The following is a 26,484-nucleotide window of genomic DNA, read 5'->3' as shown; positions in this document are numbered from 1 at the left end:
ACTAGTTTGAGGCCCCCGCCTTGATATGAAAGTTTAAAGTTAGTGCGGCCCGCGCAAGTTTGATATGGATGCTGTATGGTATCATGTACCCAGAAAAAAGTATTACGTTTGATTAATGTTCATGTTAAAGGTTCAATAACTGTTAATAGTTAACTATCAGTGTGGAAGTGGTAAGTTTAAGTTTAAAGGAAATAACTTGAAGGCTACCGTTTAGGTCGCTAGCTCTCTAGTTTGCGAGCATGTTAGCATGTGTCTCAAGACCCTGCAGTTGCGCAATATGTTGTAAATAAAAAAAGTATAAATGTGACTATAGTCGTGTTTTGTCATGTCGACAGGGCTCTAATAATGCTTTGTTCATTTTAATCTGAAAAAAATAATTTGTCTATCCACCAACTATATGTGGTTTCTTAAGTTTTTATTATATGCCGTTTATTTATTATTAGTATTATATTTATTTATTTATTACTGATGCCGCTTATACTCACTAGGGGGTACGCTGGAGCCTATCCCAGCTGACTTTGGGTGAGAGGCGGGGTACACCAGCCTGGAAAAATATGTTTTATGTGAAAATTATTTTCAACATTAGAACAACTTAGAAGTCAAACAGCATCATAGAGTGGATTGTGTTTGACTTTGAATGCCCCACTGTGGTGCTATTAGTACTATTAAAGGGACTTCTCTGAGACAGCTTTTGTGTGTGCATGCACTATGGACATGTACGTACGATATGAGACAGCCGTGAGTCACAGCCATGACCACCAGCCCAAATGAAAGTGCCTGACAATTTTACAATTTAATTTCTATTTGTGAAAAATATAGACATTTATTTGTTCAAATGTTCATTTAAACCCCTGTCGGTAACATGCCAGCTGGTGGTGTTATTCAGCCAGTTAAGCAGTCCCTTTGGTGTACTGTCTTTCATTGTCATTAACATACTTTTGTTGTGATGCTGTCAGTAGTAACACAATGACAGTCAAATTTTTTATGTTTATGCATTGTAACTCCTGAATGTTAATTTAACAGCATTTTTTTTCTTTTGCCTTTGTACACATTATTGGTGTATCTCTATCCTGTATTGTGTCTTTAGAAAGTCGATTCCATAGTGACCTCAAATCAACTTTGATTGTGAAAAAGAGGCTGAAATAAAAAAAAAAAATCTGTGTTTGCATCAACACAGTTTCAAGCATTGTGATTTTCCTCATAGCTTTGAATGCTGATAAATGATAATAATGCTCATTCTTTAATGGCATATGTACTGAGCGATGTTCTGAATGCTCAACATTTCATGAAAATGATTTGTCTTACGACAGAGGCTTCCTAAAGGCTGTATCGCTGCGGTCAAAATTGAACGCTTAATCACACACACACACACACACACACACACCATGATTTTTTTTGTCCTTGTACGTTTAGTCTTTCTTTAAAGTCATTTCAAGGGCCCCCTAACACTCCCTCCCCCCACCCCACGCCCCAAATAAGAAAGCTGTTCAGAAATAATAGAAATGTTCTAATTTACCTCATGCCAGGCTTACATCCTCAAGTACACCCACTGTCTTGCTTTGGCTTTAAATGTCAGAGAGATTGTGTTATGACTCACAGTGGGCTAAGCCATTACATGGCCACATACAAGGTTAATTGTAGTCAAAGTATTTCTCCTTATTATCTCATCTCATTGTACTTTAGATTGTGTGTTTTAATGTAACTTTTAAGATAACACACACTGAGCTGCATTTTCAATGTTATTTAAAATGCAAGAAATTTCAAATTCATATGTCACTAACTCATAATTAACGGACTGACCGCAAATGGATTGCTAATATGTCCGTTTTGTTTTTGCCTCTTCTTTTTCACCAGACAGATCCTTCATAAACCTTTTTTTCTGTTTGTTTTCCTTCTTTTTTCTACAGATGGTGCAGACATCGAAGATGACCCATCGTGTTCTTGGCCAGCATCATCTCCCTCCAGCAAGGATCAGACGTCTCCGGGACATTGTGAGGACTATGATTTCGGTGAGGACGAAGGTGGCCCTGGCCTGCCCTACCCGTGTCAGTTCTGTGACAAGACTTTCAGCCGCCTGAGCTTCCTCAAACGTCACGAGCAAAGCCACGGCGACAAACTCCCGTTCAGCTGCACCTTTTGCAGCCGTTTGTTCAAGCACAAGCGCAGTCGCGACCGACACGTCAAGCTGCACACGGGCGATAAGAAGTACCACTGTGGTGAATGTGATTCGGCTTTCTCCCGTAGTGATCACCTCAAAATCCACATGAAAACCCACGCCTCCAACAAACCCCACAAGTGCCCCGTGTGCCGCCGAGGCTTCCTCTCGTCTAGCTCGCTGCACGGCCACATGCAAGTGCACGAAAGGGGCAAAGAGGGTGGCAGCTCAGGCCTCTGTAGAGTCGATGAATGGAAGCTGAAAGAAACCCGTAAATGCAGCCGTTGTGAGGAAGGCTTCGATGTCCCAGAAGATCTCCAGAGGCACATTGCCGAGTGCCACCCTGAGTGCTCCCCATCAGAAGATGGGGGCCTGGGTGCTACACTTCAGTGCATCTACTGCCACGAGCCCTTCAGCGATGACGGAGCCCTGCTGACCCACATCGACCAGGCCCACAGCCGGGACCGCAAGAGCCACTCGTGTGCGATCTGCTCTGAGCACTTTTTGTCTGTCGAAGACCTCTATGCTCACATGGACATCCACCAGCTCCCCGAGTCCAGTAACCATAGTAACAGCCCTTCTTTACTGACCGTGGGCTATACCTCTGTCTCAAGCACCACTCCTGACTCTAACCTCTCTGTCGACAGCTCCACAATGGTGGAAACAGCGCCGCCTGTCCCCAAGACGAGAGGCAGGAGGAAGAGGGCTGCCCAGAACGTATCAGACATAGGAGGTCGCGCTGCCAAACAGCCTAAAGTTTCCTATAGTTGCATTTACTGCAACAAGCAAGTATTCTCCAGTTTGGCTGTGCTTCAAATCCACCTACGGACCATGCATCTGGACAAGCCAGAGCAGGCTCACACGTGCCAATTTTGCTTGGAGGTCCTGCCCTCATTATTAAATCTAAATGAACATCTAAAGCAGGTCCACAATGCTGAAGGCCATGCAGCCCTGTTAGCGAGCTTGCCCGACGCACTCCTTCAGTGCAACTTCTGTCCGGAGATCTTGAGTGATCTCAATGCCCTGCAGGAACATATTCGCTGTTCCCACGGCTTCCCGAGCCCTGTGGCCAAGGAGAGCAACGCCTTCTTTTGCCCGCAGTGCTTCATGGGTTTCTTGACAGAGGCGACCTTGGAAGAGCATGTTCGTCAGACTCACTGCGACAGCGGCAGCCTGCGTTTCGACTCCCCTCTGGCTGTCACTCCCAAGGAGCCTATCGTAGAGGTGTACTCCTGCTCCTACTGCACCAATTCACCAATATTCAACAGTGTTCTGAAGCTCAACAAGCACATCAAGGAGAATCACAAGAACATTCCGCTGGCGCTCAACTACATCAACAATGGGAAGAAGACGTTGCACGCTCTCAGCCCCTCATCACCAATATCGGTGGAACAAGCGTCCATGCTAAAGCAAGGCAACTCGGCCACACGCTCCTCCAGTGAGTTCATATGTAATCAGTGCGGGGCCAAGTACACCAGCTTAGATCTTTTCCAGACTCACCTGAAGACTCACCTGGATGGACTGCAGCCACAACTCACCTGCCCGCAGTGCAACAAAGAGTTCCCAAACCAGGAGTCCCTGCTGAAGCATGTCACCATTCACTTCACCATCACCTCTACGTATTACATCTGTGAGAGCTGTGACAAGCAGTTCACGTCTGTGGATGACCTGCAGAAGCACTTGCTGGACATGCACACCTTTGTGTTCTTTCGCTGCACTCTCTGTCAGGAGGTGTTTGACTCAAAGGTGTCCACCCAGCTCCACTTGGCTGTGAAGCACAGCAACGAGAAGAAAGTGTACCGCTGCACCTCCTGCAATTGGGACTTCAGGCATGAGACGGATCTGCAATTACATGTCAAACACAGCCACCTGGAGAACCAAGGTCGGGCCCATCGTTGCATCTTTTGCGGGGAGTCCTTTGGGACGGAGGTGGAGCTGCAGTGTCACATCACCACCCATAGCAAGAAGTACAACTGTCGCTTCTGCAGCAAGGCCTTCCACGCTATTGTGCTTTTGGAGAAACATCTGAGGGAGAAACACTGCGTGTTTGAGGGAAAGGCACAGAACTGCGGTGCTAACGGATCCACCGTGAGCAGTGCAGACGGCCAGCCGAAAGATGAGGCGGAGTTGCACGGTCTCCTTACCAACAGCCATGGCACAGGGACCACAGTTGGATCTGTCGTGGAGTCTCAGAATAGCCATGACGGAAGTGAGGAGGAGGTGGACACTGCAGAGCCCATGTATGGATGTGACATTTGTGGAGCCTCTTACACGATGGAGTCTCTCCTCACAAACCACCAGCTGAGGGACCACAACATCCGCCCTGGTGAGAGTGCCATGATGAAAAGGAAAGCCGAAATGATCAAAGGAAACCACAAGTGCAATGTATGTTCTCGCACCTTCTTCTCTGAGGCCGGTCTAAGGGAGCATATGCAGACCCACCTTGGGCCGGTCAAGCATTACATGTGCCCCATCTGTGGGGAACGTTTCCCGTCTTTGCTCACACTGACCGAACACAAGGTCACTCATAGCAAAAGTCTCGATACCGGCAGCTGCCGCATTTGCAAGATGCCGCTACAGAGTGAGGAGGACTTCCTGGAGCACTGTCAGATGCACCCTGACCTGAGAAACTCCCTGACAGGCTTCCGGTGCGTGGTGTGCATGCAGACAGTGACCTCCACGTTGGAGCTCAAGATCCACGGTACCTTTCACATGCAAAAAACGGGAACCATGACCTCCAACCAACCTGTGGGCCGCACCAACACCATCTGTCAGAACCAGCAACAACACCATCTCCAAAAACCTTTCAAGTGTGCCTCTTGCTTGAAAGATTTCCGCTCCAAGCAGGACCTGGTGAAACTAGATATCAACGGCCTGCCATATGGACTTTGTGCATCTTGTGTAGCTAACGCTAGTTCCAAGAGCTCCAGCCCAACAATGAACGGAGGAAGACAGCAGCAGCAGGGCGGTGCCACCACTCCAGCGCCCAACACTGCTCAATGGATCCAAGGAGAATGCATTAGCCCTGGGGAGGGGAAAGGCAAAGTGGTCTCCTCTTCGTCATCGTCCTCCTCGACATCCTCAACATCAGCCGCAAAGACACGATGTTCGAGTTGCAATGTGAAATTCGAGTCCGAGGCGGAGTTGCACAACCACGTCCAGACAGTGCACCGCGACCAAGGAGGGGACAGTAACAGCGGACAGATCAAGACCCCACAGATGTCCCCCATGCCTAGATCAAGTCCATCCCAAACTGAAGAGGTAAAATATGCATAGACCTGTGATTTCTGTTCTTCTCAGTTGAGTAATTTAGTTTTCTTTCTTTTTTTTGAAACAGAAGAAGACCTACCAGTGTATCAAATGTCAAATGGTCTTCTACAGTGAATGGGACATCCAAGTTCATGTGGCCAACCATATGCTGGGTAGGACATAACTCCTATTTATATGTGTGCTTGTATAAAAATGAAATACCTTCATTGGGTAACATTCAAAGGTACTTTGATATAAAACATTTAATGGGAGTTTTTTTTTTAACACAATCGGGAACAAGTTTGATGATTAATACCATCAATTTTAAAAAGCTCAAATGAGTGAAAAAAAAGATGGATCACATGGTAATGGAGATTTGTTGACCCTGTCTCATTTAGGCTCACAAGTATCTGGATCACATCACCAACTAGGTGGAATTACTTTAATATTTTAACTGCATCCCCACAGTGTTGTTGTGCATCCATTAGCATCATCTTAATTTCCCAATGCATGTGATTGATGGCATATGTTGTGCTGCACGTTTGTGGAGATTACTGAAATATTTCACTGGCATTTATTCTTAAGTGGGATAAAATCTGAATCTCCACATTTTTTTGTTTGTTTATGGTGCATCCTCACGTCATATGATCACATCACTAATGATTTTAAGGTGTTGTCACATAATGCAGCTGCAAAATACAAAACTGCAGATTCTCTGTCAGTGTAACATCCACATTTTCCCCACAAAAATAATTTGGCTGCCTTTGTTCGTCATCTGTATGCGGGCAGAATCATTTGTAAAGAAGAGACACAATTGGAAAACATTTTTTCCCCCCTGGCCTGCAGTAAGTAGGCATCAGAATTCCGGTCTCACGTTCCTTTATTCATTCATTTATTCAGCTCGTTTGGCGGCTCTTTCATTACACTGCATTATCTGTTGTCTTCAGTGGGAGAGAGACTCATTGATCTGGAACCAAACCGCCTCTCTGTTTGGGACACGCTTCTAGGCGCAGGTGAATTTAAACACGGTGGGCAATTCTATCAGGACCGCTAGGCAATTCTATCAGGGTCCCACTGTTTGTGCATAAACAATCAGAAGCATGTGATTTGTGATTTTGATGCTGCAGTGTATTTGCAAAAGAGGAGAGACGAGCCCAGGGTGTAGGTGTGTGTTTTGTATTCATCTTTGCAATCTGCTCACCCACTATTCTACTGGGGGTGCCTAATACAGTACCATGCCAGCATTAGTCCTTTCTTTTGCAAAAGCAGGCAAGGAGCACACTGGGAGGGTAGAAAACAAACCCCCCTACTGGTTACTTTATGTCTTTCAGTCGCACAAGCACACAGCTCTCCGATAATAGTGGAATTCGAGCAGCTTAAGATAACAGGAGGATAGGTGATTGGGTTATTGTCTGATGTCGTACTCCTCTGATATGCCATCACTTTGTATTCGGCATCATCGTGCGTCCTATCAGACGCCTCACAAGTGTGTCTGCTGGATGTGTTAACTTGGCGATTCGTCAAATGTGGAGAAAACTTTGCATGTGATGACACTTTGTCCTGAAGTGACGGACAGAAAAATCTAATAATAAAGACAGCACTCCAATTAAGAGATCCAATTTAAGCATGATAGGAAAAAATACTCACTTTTGATATTAATTTAATATAGTTATTACAATATAGTTATGAATTTCTTTTATTATTGTTGTTATATTGTGCTGTGTTGTACAATTACACTAATTCATTAAAAACAAATAATAATGCGAAAACCAAGCCACGTTGAATGCATCAGTCAGAATGAGACATATTCAGGAATCAACAATTTGTGTTTGATATTCTGTACATAATACATACAGGCTCTGTTTACAACATTCTGTCTTACAGTGTTTCATGGTTACAAATGCGCTTTTATACTCTAATTAAAAACTTAATTTTGAATGGTAAACACGAGACTCACTCGAGTACCAGTTACAACATGCCCTGGCGTACGTACCATATGCAGCACAACAATGCAGTGTGTGCCTCATGCCCTGGTGGAAGAATACAGTAACAATAACTTAACATATTAACTTAACTTATGAGTGGGGGTGGCATGAGACATCCAACTCATGAGACAAGACAATGCACAAGATTGGGTCCACAAGAAGGAGACAACATTAACATTATTTTGAAGTCCAATGAGAAAATATGACTGGATGAACAAACTTTATATTTAACCAAGTCACAAACAATACAGGTGTGTTTTTAAATGTTTATTGTCCCACAAATTCACATTCAATTATATTATTGTGAACATGTTTTGAGACCAAAACACACTTGATAATTATAATAATTCATTCATTCATTCATTTTCTACCGCTTTTCCTCACGAGGGTTGCGTGGGGTGCTGGAGCCTATCCCAGTTGTCTTTGGGCGAGAGACGGGGTACACCCTGGACTGGTCGCCAGCCAATCACAGGGCACAAATAGACAAACAACCATTCACACTCACATTCATACCTATGGACAATTTGGAGTCGCCAATTAACCTAGCATGTTTTTGGAATGTGGGAGGAAACCGGAGTCATTATAATAATAAATAATAGAGTATATCTTAATAGTGCAATATTTCTTTTAATATGTAATCTTTCACTTTGTAATCTTGCAGACTATTTTCTCGCAAGCAATTTGTACTTTCTGTGAAACATTTTCAGCATTTCTTGAAATGCTCCCTTTTCAATAGGAGTGTCAGCTTGTAGTTGAACAATTCCAGTTCACTGTTTTTGTCTTAACATCTTGGCTTTCTTGCCGGTCAAGGGTTAGATTGCATTGTCAATGTTTTTTACAGCTTTCAGACCTGCACTGCATGGTATCCTTCTCACCTGCGCGGCCGGTACTTCACCTTTGTTGACGGCTTGTGCTTAATTGCAGAATAAATGCATGACGTAAGCAACACGTCCTGTCTTTCACTGTTAATGCGTACCCCTACTCGCTAAATGTAGTGACCATGGCCCTAAATAATTAACACAGATCTCATCTATGTATAAGGTGTTATGAAACAGAATGGGTCACTACTGTATCATTGTTAATGATCATTGTCATCATTGTTAACACCCATTTAACGCTTTATCTTCTAATTCTTTGTCACCGATGCTTTAATTTTTGCTACTAACTTAGAGCATTAGTACCTAACTTTGGTGGTTGTGAGGTTGGTGCTCAGCCAAATGTAAAAAGCGTAAATAGAACGGTTCAGTGATTAAAGATCCAGACAACTCCGAACGTCTATGTGATTTGATCTGACAAAGTAAGTAACTTTGATGAAATGTAGAATTACTACACCTTCTGCTTGACCATAAACATGGCGGCAGCTGTTCAACTCGGATGGAACAAAACAGCCATATGTCTTTTGCTGATGCTGGGAACACCGACGTACATTGGATTTCAAGGTGTGCCTAAAGCACGTAATATGCCACTTCCATATTACGGTATTATTATACATAGTCGGGATGCCATAGTTCACAGTCTGATTGGCTTTGTGCTGCCTTGTTCTCACAAGACTCATTTTCCAAATGGGAAATCACGTCACGTTGACACCAGGTCTTGTGACAATTTTTTGGACTTCATTATGTCTCCAAATCAGTGGTGCGCCAAAGAAAAGAAAAGCCATTACAATGCATCCATCCATTTTCTATGCCACTTTTCCTCAGTAGGGTGGTGGGGTTATGCTGGAGCCTATCCCAGCTGACTTCAGTTCTGAGGCAAGGTACAGCCATCACTATGGAACTGAAAACATGATAAAAAGCTCAGCGAGAGCAGACACGCCCACCGATTTGGCTACTCATTTGGTCCCAACTGATTGACTATCGCGGCCATCATGAGGTATAAAAATCATTGAGTGCTAATGAATGCTAGAGATGTCATGGATTCCATGTGCTGTTACTTGACTTAAATCACAGTCTGGGAACAGACCAAGGACCCGTGTGTAATTGTTGGCATAAGGCTGTCAGGGCAAGAAGCAAGTTTTAGTCAACAGGAGAATGAGGGCAGCCACTGTAAAGTGGAGAATGTGGAGTATATACTGCATAAAAAGTAATACTGCATTTTCTGTATTTGCTTCTGTGCAGTGAAAAACTACTGCAAACTCCAACCACCATAGTAAATCTAATGTTCAATGAATACTTGTCTAACCGTGTCATCCATACTGCATATGGTAGCATTAAACAGTTGGAGACATGTTATGGTTGTATGCAACCATGCAACTTTTTCATTGGGTCTCATTTGATTGTGCGGGTGAACCTAATAGTCAACAAAAGCATTGCTGCATCGGTGCAGCACAAATGTAACTGACTCCATCGCTTAAAACGTAGACTTGTGTTGAATCCAATCCAGTCTGTAATCACTGCAAAAGCAATCTGGGCCAAAAACGCGGGGGAAAAAATAATTTAAAAAAACTAATTTGGAAAAGCTCTAAATACCTTCTCTGGTGGAAAAAAAGGACACTTTCTCTCTTTAATGGCCATCTGCACGGGAGAGGGGAAAATGGGGGGCTGGGGTCATCTCCGCTCAGCTGTCAGCGTTATTAGCGTAGGTAATGGAGCAGACGCTGGATTCATAGGGGTGTTGTTTTCATCCGTGGCCCGCTCCTCTGTGGTGTCACTTCACACTGATAACTCTATATATAGTCATGTGACCCTCACATAACCATAGCGCCAAGTGTATGGAACAACAGAACCCGAGCTTGTGCATATGAGCTGTCTCGGTAATACAATCATCTCCTTAAACCCTGACATCGCATTTTGATGCATTGATATTACACTCGGATGTTGACTGACTTATGAAGTGACCAGCTACTTGACAAAAGCGGTATAAAAACAGCAAAAAGGGCAAAGAATTGGCGGTGCACGGCGGCATCTTAAGATGGAGGTCGCAGCCCGCCTGGGCCCAGATGGATCAGCGCACATTTCCCGTACAGCTGGCCGCTCTGCTTGGGGACCTGGTGGGATACTCCTTTGGAGGAAGAAAAAATGATATCGCCACCATCCAAGGAGCAATTTAATAGCAGGCCAGAAGACAGCTGGCCACTCTTTAGTTTAGAGTTTTTTTGGCATGGCACACTCGCAGAATCGAGGGTGTCCAATTTTTCTCCAGAGACACACACATTTACACAGCTTTCAGCTGCTGCAGGCGCTATATAATCTTTTATATTTATTTATAGTTCACGTTGGATACATTAGCGTATGTCCAGGAGAAAATACACAGAGTTGACCTCACCCTGAATGAAAGATTTTGGGGGAAAAAATTAAGACAAAGTCAAAAACTGGAGAATCTTTTTGGTGAAATAACATCACAGTCAACTTCAGTGGTCATCATTGGCTTACAATGACATCATACCTGTTCTTCTATAGCCTTTTTCCAGCGAGCCTGCATATCACCATTCGTGTATATGAGTGACTGACTCTCTTTAGCGCCACCTGATGTATAACTCAACCCCAAATATTTTTTTCGTTTTTCGAGGGAAAAATATAGTCGTACATTGATGTCAATGTGGTTATTGAAGTCAATCACACAGTCGATACGCCAAGGTTGAATTCCCAAAGGTCTTACAATTTTGGACATGAATGGAAAAATATGCTTGAAAACTTTAAACCATCATTATCACTTGTGACAGCAAAATATCCTGTGAGACTTCACCTTTGTGAGCATCAGAGGTGTCCAAAGTCCGTCCTGGGGTCTGTTTGTGGCCCACAGCAGATTTCACACGAATACTATTCCTACCGCTTATCCTCACGAGGGTCGCAGTAGTGCTGGAGCCTATCCCAGCTGTCTTCGGGCGAGAGGCGGGGTACACCATGGACTGGTCGCCAGCCAATCACAGGGCACATATAGACAAACAACCATTCACACTCACATTCATACCTATGGACAATTTGGAGTCGCCAATTAACCTAGCATGTTTTTGGAATGTGGGAGGAAACCGGAGTACCCAAAGAAAACCCACGCATGCACAGGGAGAACATGCAAACTCCACATAGAGATGACCGAGAGTGGGATTGAACTCAGGTCTCCTAGCTGTGAGGTATGCATGCTAACCACTCGACTGCTGTGCAGCCTCACACAAATACTAATTAATTAATTGTGACTTGTAGTATCTAATTACAGACGTCCCTCACTGCAGTGCGGTTCCAATATCGCTCCCGCACTCTTTTGTGGTTTTTCAAAAATAAATTAATTTGTAAATAATTGATTAACAGATGGATGACCTTAGCACTTCCATTCCATGTGAAAGTGGTAAGTTTTGGGCTTCTTACTTTGGCCTTCTTCTCCACTTCATCTGAAGCACTTTAAGTAACTACATTAGAGATACTAACTAGTTAGCTCGATAGCTTGTAGCCTGTGGTGTAATAATAATATGAGTGTAAAAGTGACTATAGGGGTGCTATTTCATATGTACAGGGCTCTAATGATGTTTAAAAAAAACTAACTATATTTACAAACTCATAGAAGTAATCAGTTTAATCGTACCTAGAAATTGTTGAGAAAAGCCCTCACATTAAGGTATTTGCATTTAAATTTATTAGATTATTGTATGGGGTTAAAACGATTTGTCAACTAATTCGAGTACCATAATTTCAAAAAATATATATTTTTTCTGCCTTAAGGAATAACTTACATCACCGCTTAAATCACCCACACAGAGTAAGATGGCGGAAACAGATGTTTGGTTCAAGGAGCGGGAAGATTGAAGAGGCGAGAGAAAACGACAAGGCACTGAAAGCAGAAGGAGAACGACATTTTTGTGGAAGCACTTCAGACTAAACACTTATCCACTGTAACGCGGCACTTACATACCACCACAGCACATCTTCAATATTGTTCCTCAGACTCCTCGGACGTGCAAAAGGTATGAGACAAGGTCAAATTAGCATAGCGCTAATTGATGAGATTTACATGAATGCACCTTACTAACATATAACATTGGCTGTGTAGAGGGCTAGGTTTCTCTGAATTATGATTATTGTTGATTGTGTGGCTGGTTTATAACGATGGTTTCTGGTCAGCTGGGCTATGTTTCGGGTTCACAAAGGCCCAGCAAACAATGTAATGTAAAATGTAATTTAGTAATGTCAATTAACTAACTATAATGTCTAAGTCTGAAGTCATAATGACTGTTTTTAGTGCATAATCATTCTGAAAATTTGTGTTGAACTCTAAATTGTATGCCTTTTCAGAGGAGGTTCAAGTACACTTTGTTGTGGTGATTTAAGAGGACGTTTGGAGGTCTATCAATGACACAAAAGCCTGCTTGGGTTTTACCAGCATGCCACCATGAAGCCCCACTGCTTCACTTTGACCCCACTGCAAACTATGACATTTGGAGACACACAGGGATGGGGCACTTGTGCTCCATTTGTTGTACTGTTTCAAACACCCCTCTGCGGATTTAAGCGAGTGTCGCCCTCTTAAAAGGTGAAAAAAGCTTTTCTTTTAATTTCTCTTGTCCGTTCCAAATGTCCTGAAGGACAACAAAACAAACCCAAAGTTTTTCTGGCGGGAGGGTGGGGTGGGAGAGGGTGTCACCTTGGGAGTGTTGGGTTGGTGACAGCAATGAGCTCCAAGCCAAAGCAGGGAGGAGCTTTCTTCCCTCACGGAGAGGAGCCTGTGGCCCGGTCAGCTCAGGCAGAGGGTGGGTGCACCGGAGGGGTGGAGAGGGAAAGGCATATTTGCTGTACAGCTGGCCGCTCAGTGTGAAGCAGGCACTGTGGGCTGATACGGAGCTGGAAAGGGGAGAGGACCTCAGCTCTGGCTCCTTTTGCTTGGGTTTTATTAGCTGGAGCTCACTTTGACTGTATTAACCAACCTCCAGCCTCCTGAAACATTGCGTGCTGATGATTCTTAGACAACACTAATTTGGTCCCTGTGCAGGCTGGCCAACGTATTTTGATTTTCACAGCCTTCACTGTGATCACTACTCCATTATGCTTCAAATACTTGAAAATGCTCCAATTTTTATAGTTGGATTAAGAAGCATTTCAACGGTGGACATTTAAAGTGCTTTCAATATTACGTTTTATTTTGCAACAAATAGCTATCTTACTGAATAGTTTGCATGTTAGAACCAAAACAGATGACTGCAAAACCTAATTGAAAAAAATTAAAATATTGACTATGTAGGTGTGACTACTCGCAGAAGATCAAGTTATCTTGGAGCATAATTGTGGTTATAACGCATACACCCATTTTCTATGCCGCTTATCCTCACGAGGGTCACGGGGGTGCTGGAGCCTATCCCAGCTGTCTTTGCGGGAGAGGCGGGGTATACCCTGGACTGGTCGTCAGCCAATCACAGGGCACATATATGTACACAAACAACCATTCACACTCACATTCATACCTATGGACAATTTGGAGTCGCCAATTAACCTAGCATGTTTTTGGAATGTCCAGGGTGTACCCCGGCTCTCTCCTCATGCTTATCTCAGCTGGGATAGGTTCCAGCACCTCCCACAACCCTCGTGAGGATAAGCGGTAGAAAATGAATGGTTTACTGCATTAATGGAAAAGCTATAGGGTGCTGGATGAGTTTAAAAATAATTTAAATTGAACTCAGTCTCTCTTGAATTTAATTTAAATTTCATTAGAAAGGTGTATTAATGCTACAGATGAGTTTGTTAGGCCTGATGATGGTTTAAGTTTTTGTTTTTCCCTACTCATTTCATTATGGGTCCAGTGAATGTCGGAATAAAATACATGCCTCAAGTGTAGCGTGGAGTCAATGTTAGAAATAAAATAAATAAGGAGAATGGTGTTGGACCACTGAGCGGAAGCAAAGGAAGCCGTGCGTGCGACACAGCAAGTGTGATATCTGCCTGCTTTTATTAATTGGTGATTAATAACGCCTCTACATTCGTTACCACAGTCACCTCCCGTGCAGTCAAGTGTGCCGCTGCTAATATGCAATTATGTGCACCTTAGTGCTTGTGACATTACACCGTTAGCTGAATAATGTGGCATCCATGAGGAGAATGGGACGGGGGGGGGGGACGTTGTCAATAGAATTCTCACATTCCTTTTGTGTTACCTACCAAGACAAAAGAAAGTTTCCTACAAATTCTTCAATGCGTGAAAAAGTTTTGCAGCGTTGCAGAGACACTTTATTTGGTGGTTTTGTTGTAAAGCAGAGATAATTGACATCACCGCGGGGATGGTTTCTCACTAGGCCAGACATGCCCAGGTCTGATGTGGTCCTTATCTATTGATTTTTCCCTGACATTTCCGCACACCTCACAGACTGGGCCAACATGTGAGAAAATATCGGATTCTCTCAGTTCATACGGCATGTTTGTACAAACGTGCCGGCTGCTGCTTGCTGCATTGTAATTGGTGACTGGGTGTCGCCATGGTGATTTGGAGGGAACATTCATTCTATTGTGTTTAGGACAAATAATATTTTTTAGTTGTAGCCTAATGAATGGTTCACCTTCCCCAGCCTGCATAACGGTAAGCTCCTCCTGTGCTTATGTTTTATTGATATACAGGAGGGATGTCTTTTTTAGAGTGTTAATGCCAACCCTTGTTCTGAAGTGAAGCCCATAAATACTGCATGATCAGAATTAACCTCTGAATTACTCCGCCTCCCAGCCGGTCTCTGGGGTGTCACCCTTGGATGTGCACCCCTGGTCTGATGGGGTTGCTTAGCAGTCTGCCCAGAGGTGGGGCGGGGGCTTATGGGAGAAGTGCAAACAGACAGTCCTGCCTTAGTAAAGGTCAGTGCTGCAACCTACACCTCTCAAATCCCCAGGCCAGGCCCTGATGGGACCAGGACTCGGAGCATACCTCGGTGATGCTTTTGTGTTAAAGGCACTGCTGTTGAACCGTGGTGCTTTTAGAGGTTGTCGGCACTAATAGCGCTGTGACAGATGTGATTTACTTTGTGCCGTGGCTCTTACTTAAGCTGAGCACAAGAAGGAGTGTTGTTTTTTTTTTTTTTAATTGCAACTCACTAAATTGCATAGGCTTTCACATTATACACTGTAAAGTACAGTATTGTTAGACACTGTTTACGCTGTACATTGTTGTTCATATTTGATGTAATCTATTTATTCTCCACATTATTATTTATTTTTTATTATTACACGGGAGCCAGGCAACGACATTTCGTTGGCAATTTCACTGCTGTGTTATTGTGCAATGACAATAAAGAAAGTCTATGTCGATGTCTACACGGTAAGGACATATGTGGCTCCCTTTATGTGTTGTGCTCAAAATGTTTTGGAGGACATGCAGGCATACATGTAACATCATAGGCAGCCATGTTTTACAACTTATGTTGCTCAAATTTGACAGACACCTTTTAGGTGTTTATACCAAATTTCATGGTGATTCAGCTAAACACCCTAAAATCACGGTGGGTGTTTTGTAGAGCAAATTGAGAAAATCGATGCGATGTGTGGATTTTAATAACAGCTCCGATATGTGCTTTGTCAGAAAGATAATACTACAGGCAACAGTATAGAGGTACATGTATTGCCATATTGCCACCCTTTTCTATCTTGCGGTTAAGGAGTAGTAGAGGATGTTATATTATAAAGTTTTATGGTTGTATTACATAGTTATGAGTAAATAGTTCAAATAACTGTAACTTGTGGAACTTGCTCGAATTTGCTACTGAGGATCAAAGTTTAGGCTTTAGAATGTGAAAGAAGTGTTCACTCTCAATAGAGATTGGTGGTGGTTGTCCAAAAAAAGCTATGACTATTCTCATCTAACTTTTACGTTGCCAATGGCAGACAGGGGAAGAGAATGAGAAGGGGTGGGAGCGTGCAGGGTTCTGAAAGGCCCCCCAGCGTCAAAGCCTTAATAATCATGTGACCAGCGCTGGACTTCATTACCCTCCTGTTCGACAGGCCGAGTGCCAGCCAGGATTGCTGGCTGGCTGTGGCAAGGTCAACGGCGGAGGAAAAACCAGTTAGTGTGTTACTCTGGAGCGGAATGGAGAGGGGGCGGCCATCTGTCAGCTCGGTCTTGCCATACCCGCGGAGCAAATGGACACGGGCGACCAGAGGAGAGGCCACAGACACCCATAGAGCTAAACCTAGTGAGCATAACACTGAGGTGTGGATTCAGCCAAAGAGATGGGCCTTGGTACCACTAAAACACATACATATATACACACAAAGCAGACCGTGGAAGACTCCAAGAAATTTGGCAGCCGCGTTTGCGTGTTTATGCTTGTTTGTTTTCAGTGTCAGCACACTACTGGGCCCTACTGTTTTAAGTCCAGATGGCCAACCATGTGATTAAAAAAAAGTTGATAAAAACTTTAGCGTGGCTTGCCAATAGTAAATGTTTTCATCATCGTGTTCCTTTGTAAGGAGCACATATTGTATTGTACATATTGGCACCAAAAGGTGGTGGTGGGAGGGGGGGGGGGGGGGAGGTGGCAGTGGGTCCACAAACAAACATTTGCTTCCATATCTACTTGAGTGATTCCCCTTGTTGTTGGTAGTGTGTGTGTTACTCTGCGAGGACCTTTATGATGTCCTCTGGCTAAAGTGGAGGAACCCTGTGGAATGTTCCAGAGATCTCTAATAGGTTTCAGGTGCTATGGGCCACCAGCCAGCCACTCACCCCTCCCGACCACCCATTATAACCCCCACCAAAACCTAAAATCTTGAGTGCCTTGTGCCACAGGACATAGGGGCAAAGCTAAGATATGGTTTGGCCTTCTGTCAACTTTTAAAGCAACACTAAGTAGTCATGTGTCATCTTTGAAGCAATATTAATGGTACACTGATTTCTAATTAGGAGACTAGAATAGTGACCCTCAATCACCAATTGTAGAGGTTTTTTGTAGTGTAGTAGTTGTGGACCAGCCAAGATATTTTTCATGCTGTTTTGGCACATCAGTGCTGACATTAGTCTTCACAGTAGTTTGCATCGTATAGTTCCCTTCAATTTGTATTTAAAGCTACCAGGGTTTCCTCTAAATGTAATTTATTATGGCGGCCCGCCACTACAAAATAAAATCTGCCACACCTTCAAAATTTACATGAAATCAATGTTAAGTAATATAGTGTATGGCTGTATATGCTGCACCTGCTATAGAGATGCATATATAGCTTATTATTTACTCACATATTGATCACAATCACTTTGAAAATAATTTAAAATATGTCGAGTGTCGAGTTCACTGTGTCCTTTATTGTTGTAGAAATTAAAAAAAATGTGGAGTCAATTGACAACAGCTTGTCACGTGCAAAGCGTATCTATGCCAGCTCACGTTTCATTCTCATTCGACTTTCTGGTGTCTTCTACCCATTTGAACTGCCTCTAGATCACATTCATGTTAACTTACTTTTTAGAGGGGAATTTACTATAAAAATGTAAACAAATTTTAAAAATAATAAATTTAGGCTTGTGCCAAATGCTACAAAATGCTATACTTTTGCAGTAATAGTCTATTGTACTATTGGACTAAAAATGCATCTGCTGTATGTCATTACCATGGTGACCCCACATTTATACATCATTGCTGGACCAGCCAGGACACCTCACATGCTGTATTAGCATAAGAGCAATACTAACTTTACTTTTGAAAGGTGTTTGAACAGTCGCAGTGATATAATAATGAGAATAGCATCTTTGTTGTTGCCATAGGGAGATGTTATCATGCCCTTTTATAGTTGACAATGTAAGTAGACCGCTCAGGATACCTGTTCGCATGCTGTGTTAGCAGGAACATCAATGCTGACTGAACTATTCAGACGTGTTTGAACAGTGGCAGTGTGATAAGGAACATCACTCTCGTTGCCATGGCAACTTTGCATAAGATGCTTTGGTGACATCATTGGTGGGCCAGCCGGTACAACTCTTATCTTTGCCCAAGCATCAGTGCTCAGAGCTCAGATGTGTGCCGTGCTTGTTTACCGTAAACTTTGGCCTACACCAAAATCATCAGACGTTGTATTTTGTATTTTAAAGCAAGCACGTGAGCTAGCACATGAAGAATTTGTATCTTAAATTATTCATTCATTCATTCATTCATTTTGTACCACTTATCCTCACGAGGGTCACGGGCCTGCTGGAGCCTATCCCAGCTGTCTTCGGGCAAGAGGCGAGGTACACCCTGGACTGGTCGCCAACCAATCACAGGGCACATATAAACAAACAACCATTCACACTCACATTCATACCTATGGACAATTTGGAGTCGCCAATTAACACACTAACTATCATAAATGATCAACCTCTAAATGAACGCTTGGAGAACTTGGGGGAGGGCAGAGCGCTTATCTGCTTACAGACACACCCATATAAGGAAGTCAGCCACTCTGTGACATCACAAAAGGGCAGTTTTACCACACCTTTTGAAACCAAGCATTCTCAGCCATCCGAAACTTCTTTCAGGACTTTCTTCCAAATGTGCAAAACTCATTATCTGAAACTTTGGCATCGTTAAACATGAGAATACAACATTCAGACTACATTTATAGGTCAGAAAAGTGGAGGAAGCATAATAGGTCCCCTTTAAGGCATCCGTTAATGGGGTTGACAAATGCACTTTCATACCCCCACTGGTTGGCTTTTTTTACACATGCACAATTTACTTGTTGATGTTTGTGCATTCTGTATTAACATGTAAAATTAAGAACAATTACAACTTTTGAAAGTACACAAGTTATGATGTGTTGCAGCTCCAGAAAATGTTTCTTGAGTGGGAAAGGGGGTGAAATCCGTCTTTGGTATTAAAGGTTGCCGACACATGCCCAAGCTTTTGCTTCAACCAGAAATAGTTCAAGAAGTTATTCGACTCAAAAGGAATTTTTAGCAAAAGAAGATTTACAATATTGACTCAAATTTAATATGCATTTTGGTGCGAGGCAAAGGCTCTCTTTAAAAGTATGTTTTCGAAAGCTGAAGCTGAGCTGATAGAAATAGCAAAATATAACAATAACCAACATATTCAACTCAGGAGATGGCAGTTTGGTTTGGAATATTTGAGTTAGTAACCCAGGCACAATTGTGCAATGTGGATGCTGAGTTTCACATTGGGAGTGACCAGGATGGATAGGATCAGGAACACGTACATCAGAGGGAGATTACATGTTAGAGGCCTTGGAAATAAAGTCAGAGAGGCCAGACTGAGATGGTTGGGACATGTCCAGAGGAGAGATAGTGAATATATTGGTAGAAGGATGTTGCGTTTAGAGCTGCCAGGTTGGAGGTGCAGGGGAAGACCAAAGAGGAGGTTTATGGATATAGTGAAGGAGGACATAAGGGTAGTTGGTGTGACTATTTTTTAATTTCCTTAGTCACCCATGAAAGCAGACCTATTATCTTTGTGTTTCATCCAAAACAAAACAGTCTTTTATTCAGGATAGTGTTACATTCAAGTCAATATGGCAATTGGATTATATTTCAGAATGGTACTGTTAATAAACAGCGCCATTATGCCATACATAAGTCATGTATATACAGAATGTTAGCCATATAATATTCATGTATTTATTTATTAAAAATATCTTTCTTGTCATACAATCTCCATACCACTTTGTGAAGCCGTGTATTAGCAGTGGTACTCGTACTACAGATTTAAAATCAGTGCTTTAATACATGTTTTTTTTTACACATGATTTCATTCTCACTCATCATTCTTTTGCCTTGTTCCATTTCCACTGAGCCGACGTGGCCTCTTTTGTCTCCACATTTGTCTCGCCGTCTGGAGACACCAACCTTAAGCCACTCACTGACTGATTAATCTTTAACATTTATAATTACTAATTAAGTTAGTAAGAGACTTTTAATGTAGTCTTCCTTGAGTGGGGGTGCAGAGAGGACAACAGATCATTAGCTTCAATAATGAACGCGGATGAGACACATAATGGCCTATGATAGGTGAATGCTGACAGTTACGTTAAATGAGGCGCGTGTATGGTGAAAAAAGGTGGCAAAGTGCTCGAGTGGATCTAGAAATGGCCTTGGAGCATTAGGAAATCCATCTTCGGGTATGTACTAATTAAAACATATATAATCAGGTCCATATTTATATGCAAAGTAATGAACATCTGCAGTGTGTAACTGTCGTCCCCACTTTTAAATACAGATATTATTTATTCATTCACCCAGCTTTTGGTCTCCCTCATGTCTTTGCTATATCTCATTATCACATTATTACATTAGCATCTGCATCATCACTGTGGCTGTAAGTTGCTGCCCATTAAGAGTCATTCCATCTCTTGTTTTGTGTTGTTGTTTTTTTTTTTATCTTAACGGCAATGCTACTTGATGGCACATTTCCGTGAACCGTCCCGCATCAGGGGAGGAAGGTGCTTATGCCATAATGATTATTATCATTAAGAAGATATTAATGTGCTTAGTGTTTGTGACCCAGCTGCTCATCATGCACCCAAGCTCCACACCGCTGAGGGGAAGAGAGCAGCTGCCAAAAAACGGACAGTGTGCGTAGGCCATCACCCACCTGTCCGGAGATTTCAGGGTCACTAAAAGTGGCGCCTGCTGAGGTCCCTGGAAGTGGAAGCCATCGAATCATCAGTATAATTCAGTTTCCTTTGAAAACTTATTTATAGTATGAAAACACTTGAATTATCCACAATATCAGGTACACCATGTGATCCAGTGTGTGGGCTGGGGTTAATGACAGTCGATACTACAACACCAGAGTGGCCACCCCTATCTACCTCGACTCCAGGCTCTGAAAAAGCTGTTCTACTGTATCCTATTAGATTTGACCTAATGATGGTGCCTTATCTTTCAATAGAGCTCTTGCATTGGAGCTTATTCTAATGTTGTAGCTAGTAAATGTACATCTTAGGCTAGTCTGGTGTAAAGGGAAAATCCTATTTCTAATGGTAATATTGGCTCAATTTTGGGCTATTTAGCAAAAGCGGACTAACCCCAGTTTGTTTTGTTATTCATCAAAATACCTTTACTTTCTTCTACTATGTAGTTAAAGAGTGGTGCTCCAAATTCAGCCTGGCTGTGCATCCTCACGTCTTTTCATTTCATTAGGATTCAGGATAAACAAAATCCATGCTTACATTTAATCAAGTGAATCGGTATGCAAGACCCTCATAATCAATCAAAAACCTGATGCAGCCAATATGCTCCACTCTGCAACTAGCAAGCAGTCAATTATGGCCCCTCTGTCTGCTCCTTGGCTATTCTGCACTTGTTTTCATTATGCAAACCACGCTATGAACATCTCACTTCAAGCAACCTCCTGCTATTTGTTTTTTGTACTATTTATTTTATGATGAATGGAGTAGGAGTGAGGCTGATGCTCCAGATATTAAGTATTTATGCGTGTGCTGCAGGATATGTCCATAATGCTACATTCTCATTCCACATCGAATGACATTGATGCAGATGCCCCTTACAAACAATGCAAACTGCTCAATCTATCTGTCATCGCTTTTCCTCCTCCTGTGTGTTCCTATGTGACACAGTCATCATGCACCAAAAGAGAGGGGAGCATACAGGCGCACACAAGGTAACAGCCAGCACGGTGGGGGCCGTGGCAGCAGCAGCTCCCGCACGCGGTCCCACAGTGGCTCCTGGGGCTCGACTGCCAGTTGTTTGCCAGCGTCTCCGTGTGGAATTCATTCAAATTAAAGCGGCGGAATGAGGCCCGAGTCCCAGAATGCCTCGTCCCTCTCCTTCATCAGCATTCCGCCGATGAGAGTAATTAAAGCAGAAATTAATTCTGCTGTAAGCAGAGGAGCCACGGAATAACTGATATTAGAGGCTGAATGATGAATGCTTGGCATCAAGGGAGGTCTCGAGGGGAAGAAGAGGGGGGGATCACAGATCTTTCTTTCTCTTTTTTCTTTCTGTCTTTCTCTTTCCTGCTATTTAGCCATCTTCTTCTCATATTCTACGTTTGCATGATGCATGTCTGCCTGACTGAAGACATTGGCACAAAACCCCCCTCCTCTGTTCACTAACACCGTTTCCCATTCTGTAAGCACTATAGTTCTCTCATGTCCAACCAAGCGACCTGCTCATGTCCTTGGCTGGATTGTAAACACATTGACTCGAAGGATGACAATTGCACATCATACGCACAACTGCCAAGAAAATATATTTATTGTGTGTTAATTATTGTATATTGTGGATTTCCTAATACTCTCCAGTGATGTTGATATTCTTTGTTTCGACACCGCTTGCATCCCCAGATGCTTTTATTTTTGGAATAGCATATCTTTAGCAAGAACAGTCACAAGGCCGACAAGACAAACAAAAACGAACCGGTGACTCACCAAGACTGTTTCCTCTCTTTAAACCAAATAGAACTGAACAAAGGTTAGATCTTTTGGGCGTTATGCTAATGCAATATACAGTGTAGTGTGGAATTTGCTGTGGCGTGTCTTTGCAGTGGAATCTGACTCAGATAAAGGATTGGATGGTAATTTTAATGACCTCTTCCCCTCCCTCTCTTATTCTGCCCTGTGGGTAAAAAAAAAGCCTGAGGAGATGATAAACAATAGATAGATTTGTCTTGTTTGTATTTCACCTGCCTCGCTCCTCTAATGGCACCAGGGATTGGCCTCTATTTCGTAAATAACGCACACCCAAGATCTGCAGGTAGATGTGTTGCATTTTTAATTGGTTTTGTGCTAAAGAATATCTCAATAAGATGTTAATGAATGGAAGCTCAGCCTGAGAGTTGCTGACTGTTATTAAGAATTTAGCAGGCTGGCTTGGAGTCAGAGCAAAATGAATTATTAGGAGCCCTAAAGGGCGCCAATGCAGAGGAGATACTAACTGGAGCCAACAGGAAGCCGAGATGGTGGCGAGACCTACCGCAAACTCACTTGATGAGGTCAGCTAGGGTGCCTGAAAGGAAGGAGGATGAAACTCAAGTCGTTTGCTTCAGAAGTCCTCCCCGAGTCCTCCACCAGATACTGTACACACAACTCGATAGAGTTATATTAAAGTTGTATTCTATACACACAGTACTTTGTATTTACATTATACAATTGTGTATATTAGCACAGTCAGAAGATGGATGGGTGGATGGATGGTAGAGAAACTGGTGGTGGATGGACTGAGAAGATGCTGACAATTGTATGGATGGATGGAAAGGAGAACACATTGACTAGGATGGATTGAAATGCACGGATGAGTAAAGGGATGCATGGACTGAGGTGAGACTGAAATTAATGTAAAGTTAAATGAATTGATAGACAGTATTAATGGGAAAATAAATCCATAGACTATAATTTATGGGTGATTGATTGACTGAGATTAATGTATGGATGGACAGATGAGACTAATAGCAAGACTGATATGTAGACTGATATACATTGTATAGCTAATTGATTGACGGATGACAGGACATGTGGATGGAATGATAGGTACCTGTAAGGATGACTGCTATTCTTTTGCATATGGTGACATGAACATGAACAGTGTTGTGTTCCAAACAGCAATAAGAATCCAAAATGAAAACAACTGCGTAGTGCTGACCTTATAGATGCAATGACACCGGCTTATAGCATGGCCCAATAGTCCAGAACTCCCCAAAGAGGCCTTATAGCAAGTCTGGGAGGAACCAAATGAGAGAGAAATCGATGACTTTCCTCTCTCCACTGTCTCTGTCCTGGCTGAATTACTGAAACAAGATGCTGCACTTAGAGGAGTCTTTGGAGAGACAGAGGGGAGTAGAAGAGAGAGAGAAAGAGAGAACGAGAAAGACAAACACTTTTTGGGACATGGGTGCCATTTAGACCCGGAGAATCCACTAAAAGCAATGAATGATCCTGTTCCTGTCCCGGGTGGGTGGTGGTTATCCTCCTTTGGTTGAGTCAACAGACTCTCAGGTTTGAGGTGAAAGTAAATTTCTAAAAAAAAAAAAACTGGTACACAAGTATAAAAACAGCATTTCTATACATTGCCTCAGTTATATTGCAGACACCCTAATGTCAAATTGTGCTGTTTAACATCCGCACCAGGTTTTATCATCTGAACTATGAAAGATGAAAATGAATCCCGCTCGTTTGGTAGACAGAACAGGGTGCTTAAGGGACGCAATCCCTGTAAGTGCCATTAAGTGGAAATTGCCGTTCACATATTCCAGTGGTTTGATTAATTACGCTCTCTCATGTGCTTTCATAAAGGCCCAATGAAATATGGGGAGCAAATTGCATTGTGTTCCTGTAGCCTGTTATGTAAAAGCAGTTTAATTATTGACACATGTTTTGCCACCTGGCAGGGGAGAGGATGCTTGGACATGAATAGAAATCATGTGCTACATATTATGAGCAGGCAGAGCTAACACGCTTTTGTGTTTCAGTGACTCATCTGTGACCTCTCAGGTTCTCCGGAATCAAAGAACATGTGCGATAAGCTGGTTGGCTCGCCATCATAAGGCAAGCATTTTACTGAGGTGACTGGGCTTTAAAAAGGTGTTTAACATAGCGTGGCGTGGTTCGCTTTTCAGACTCTTTTGATTAATATGTAGTTAAGGAGATATTTTGTCAAGGTTTGCACACAAACTCTCGAGGGAATAGTAAGATCCCTGCCGGCTTTGTGTGATATCCTAAGATAGCGCTTTTGATCAGAGTAGAGGCTGAGATGCTGCTTAGTTACTGATGTGCTGCTACTTTGAACTCAAGGAAGGTGGTATAAGATGACAACAACTGCATTAAACAGAAATGGCTTCATTCCATGGCCTGTTTCTCTGCGCTTATGCTCCCTCTAGTGTCATGGAAACTAAACAACAACAGGATGCACTTTTGCTTTCGACAGCAGTATTTATACCTAAACTCAAAGAAACTGCATAAAAGCAACTAGACACTCCCAAATATGTTTATTCTGAAACATGTGTCTGTACACTACATTTTCAGCAGCGCCCCCTATTGCCATGGCTACTAAATAATCATCCCATCTGCTGTAGCCAGGAGTATTTAGGCCCTAACTCTATTCTGTATTCTGCAGTGTATATGGAGGCATTAGCTCATAAAACCCTCCTACTGTCATATGATCCCGCCGCCATTCCCGGAGCTCAATAAGAACAGCAGGCTTCTGGTACTTAGTCCCAAGCTGTTCCTGTTTGCCCAAAACGACCAGACTTGGCCTCGTGCTCACTACCTGATCTCGTTGACTGTGCTGTGTAAGTTAGGTAGGCAGTCCTTGTCTCCTAATTCCCCCCTTTCTATGGCTCTCCCCCTCTCCCCTTAAAAAATGTGCTTGGACCCAGGCTCAGGCTGCACCTTTTGGGTTCCACTGGGACCATGGGGGCCAGATGGAGGAATTTGATTAACCAGCAGTGGAGGACCAAATGTTCAATTGGATACAGAACCAGTTGGAAAGCGAGAGGGAGCGAGGGATGTGGCAGGGTAGAGGGAGGAATCTAAAATGGCCGGTCATGTGTGCTGGCCAACACTTTCCAAAGGGGAGCCCAAACAGACACGGAGGTGTAGTAATGCACAAGCTCTTTTCCAAGTACCAGCTGGGCCTTTTAGGAGCTTCTATCCCCACAGCAGACACTCGGCAGCCTCCGAGCAGCTTGACTTTACCATATGTGGAACTTTTTTTTTATGCTCCACCTGGTTTCCTCGGGGGAGCTGTGCCGCTGGGATGCCGGAGGCAGGTGAATTGCTCTTAATGCAAGGCACTGAATCACTGGGCCAACAACATGGGGGAAGGGAGGGAGCCTGGGGAGAGAAAATGGATTGGAGGAATGACTGGCATGGACTGGCGCGACCTTGGAGGGAGCCAGTGCCCGTTGTGGAGCGGAGTACATAGATGTGTCATTGTGTGTCTCTGCTAATAATATACACAGTAGTCTGTAGTCATTTATTTCCTCTGTAGCTGTTTCACTGCTCATCTGCTAGTACAGATTACTCAGTATTTGAATAGGTAATAGAGGATGACTTTAGTGTGCTATAAAGCACAATTTGCATTAAGGTAACATTTTCCAGTTGAACTGAATTATTCAGCATAAGTAGACAACTACATTCATTACAAATCTCTGCAAGAGTAAGAGTAACACCATCTCGTGCCACACAGACTAAACAAAGCAGAAGCACCTCATACAAAGAAACTTGCAATAATCTGTGCTTGCTTTTCACACAGAAC

The 26,484-nt window shown here is 43.0% G+C and overlaps 1 protein-coding gene across 8 annotated transcripts in view; it reads left to right on the top strand.

The window, feature by feature from the left end:
- LOC131126386 (zinc finger protein 521) overlaps positions 1-26,484 on the top strand; it is a 120,093-nt gene that overhangs the window by 50,322 nt on the left and 43,287 nt on the right. For 5 of the 8 annotated variants that reach the window (XM_058068853.1, XM_058068852.1, XM_058068847.1 and 2 more), the window contains exons 4-6: positions 1,908-5,416; positions 5,493-5,577; positions 5,803-5,835. In XM_058068853.1, the coding sequence (XP_057924836.1) occupies positions 2,264-5,416; positions 5,493-5,577; positions 5,803-5,835 (3,271 nt within the window). In that variant the 5' untranslated portion in view covers positions 1,908-2,263. The remainder of the gene's footprint in view (positions 1-1,907; positions 5,417-5,492; positions 5,578-5,802; positions 5,836-26,484) is intronic. The other 3 variants (XM_058068848.1, XM_058068850.1, XM_058068849.1) reach the window with 3 other exon arrangements.

This window comes from Doryrhamphus excisus, chromosome 3, assembly GCF_030265055.1.
Source record: "Doryrhamphus excisus isolate RoL2022-K1 chromosome 3, RoL_Dexc_1.0, whole genome shotgun sequence".
Taxonomy (NCBI): Eukaryota; Metazoa; Chordata; class Actinopteri; order Syngnathiformes; family Syngnathidae; genus Doryrhamphus; species Doryrhamphus excisus.
Note: the sequence above shows the minus strand (reverse complement) of the source record. Positions and strands in the feature narration are given on the sequence as shown.